Genomic DNA, 1,840 nt, shown 5'->3' on the forward strand with positions numbered 1-1,840 from the left:
GTTCATGACCAGCGATGTCCCACTATAGTTTTAGGACAAACTATATGAACTTCACGTTCACCTTCCAAACCCCTCTCTGGAATTTAAATCCATCCCTTAATTACTTGATTTTGGCTGCATATGTTTTGATCTTCATACCACAGGTCAAAAAGATCATGAACCAAGTGTTCCAGTCCTTGCGGGGAGAGTTTGAGTTGGAGGAATCTTACAGTGGCAGGACCATTCTGGGAACCATCATGAATACAATCAAGGTACAGCCAGCCAGTTGTCACTTGTTTCATTAGAATGGGTATTTTGTTGCTGTATTTAAGGGATCGTGAATTACTCAAGATTATTTATCAATAATTAGGTTGCCTGGAATGACTTGTATCTAGACAGATATGGTTAGCCTCTTTTAACAAAAAGAAGCCAAGTCATTTGAACTAGATGACCAGTTGTGGTAATAGGGACTGAAGAACTAGGAGTGCCTGCTGTTTTCCTTTCAGTGATCATTTCCTCCTTCTTGGCTTTTGAACAGATGGTGACTCTTCAGCTGTTAAATCAGCAGGAGCAAGAGAAGGGAGAGAGCAGCAGTGAAGAAGAAGAAGAGGAAGAAGAAGAAAAAGAAAAAGAAGAGCGACCTCAGAGACCATCCCAGGAGCAGAGTGTCTCAGCCAATTTTGGGCTGTCTCAAGCACCCCTGAGTAGGGAGAGGCAGGAGTCTCCCCTGGTACCGGGGCAGGTTGTCGAGGAAACCATTCCATTGCCTCCTCAGGTCCTTCCCACTCCCCAGGATGATGTACAGAGAAGGAAAGGGGAGCCCTCAGAAGCAAAGGCACACTCAGAGATAAAAGATGGTTCCCTCCCACCTGAACTGGCTTTCATCCCATCCCACAGAGTCTTGGAGCCCCCGACTTCAATTCCACCTAAGCCTCCGGGCCCTGTAACTATGGACTCTGAGTGTGAGGAGACACTTGCTGCCAGCCCAGTGGCAGCTGAGCCCAACAACCCATTAGAAAAGGTATGTGTCAGAGAAGTAGCCCCAGATGGCCCACTGTCAGAAAGCTCCATGAGACTGTCGTTAACTTCAGACCCTGAGAAGGGGGACCCACTCACCTTAGGGCCTGAAAGCCCAGGAGGAGAGCCTCAGCCTCCAGAGCTCAATAAAGACAAGGATGTCACTAGCACCACTGGTTCCTCCGAGGAGCTGTTAAGCCCAGAGGCAGGCTCTACAGCTGCAGGAGCAGCCCTCAAACCCAACCATCCTTCTCAGCGTTCCAGGTATGTTCCTCTGAGCACAGTTTCAGGGACAGGGTGACTACAGGTGGAGGTTGTCTCTGTTTTCTCCACAGCTGGCAATTGTCCTTCAGAGACTGACTGATTTACTTACTCATTCATTAATTTATTCATTCATGTACTTATTCAACAATACCTACTATGTACGAGGCTCTGTGCTAGGCTCTGGGATAGTGTGGTAGGCACGGCAGTTTTGGTTCTTGAATTTGGGGAGCTTACAGTCTAGTGGGGAAGGTAAACAAATACATACTTATTTATTATAAAAGTATGATAAGTGCTTAAAAAAACAAAACAAAACAGGGTGCCATAATAGAACAAAGAAGGAGTTGTTCTACTTTAGGTAGGGTGGTTAGGGAAGGATTCTGAGAAGTTAACATTTAAACTGAGAGCTGAGGATAGAAAGGAACCATCCATGTCAAGAGCAGGAAGAAGGAATTGCACAAAGTGAGAACAGCACACGTAAGGGCCCTGCTGTGGGAGGGCGTATGACACAATCAAGGAACTACAGGAAGGCACTGTAAGTAGGAGAGGAGCGGAGCTAAGCTGAGGTTGGAAAACTAAGTAG

At 46.5% G+C, this 1,840-nt stretch overlaps 1 protein-coding gene across 1 annotated transcript in view; it reads left to right on the forward strand.

Moving 5' to 3' along the window:
* The window catches only part of FKBP15 (FK506 binding protein 15, 133kDa), a 69,422-nt gene that overhangs the window by 62,109 nt on the left and 5,473 nt on the right, over positions 1 to 1,840 (forward strand). The window contains exons 25-26 of the mRNA XM_008568751.1: positions 144 to 251; positions 518 to 1,260. Of these exons, the coding sequence (XP_008566973.1) occupies positions 144 to 251; positions 518 to 1,260 (851 nt within the window). The remainder of the gene's footprint in view (positions 1 to 143; positions 252 to 517; positions 1,261 to 1,840) is intronic.

This window comes from Galeopterus variegatus, unplaced genomic scaffold (genome assembly GCF_000696425.1).
Source record: "Galeopterus variegatus unplaced genomic scaffold, G_variegatus-3.0.2 Scaffold437, whole genome shotgun sequence".
Classification (NCBI taxonomy): domain Eukaryota; kingdom Metazoa; phylum Chordata; class Mammalia; order Dermoptera; family Cynocephalidae; genus Galeopterus; species Galeopterus variegatus.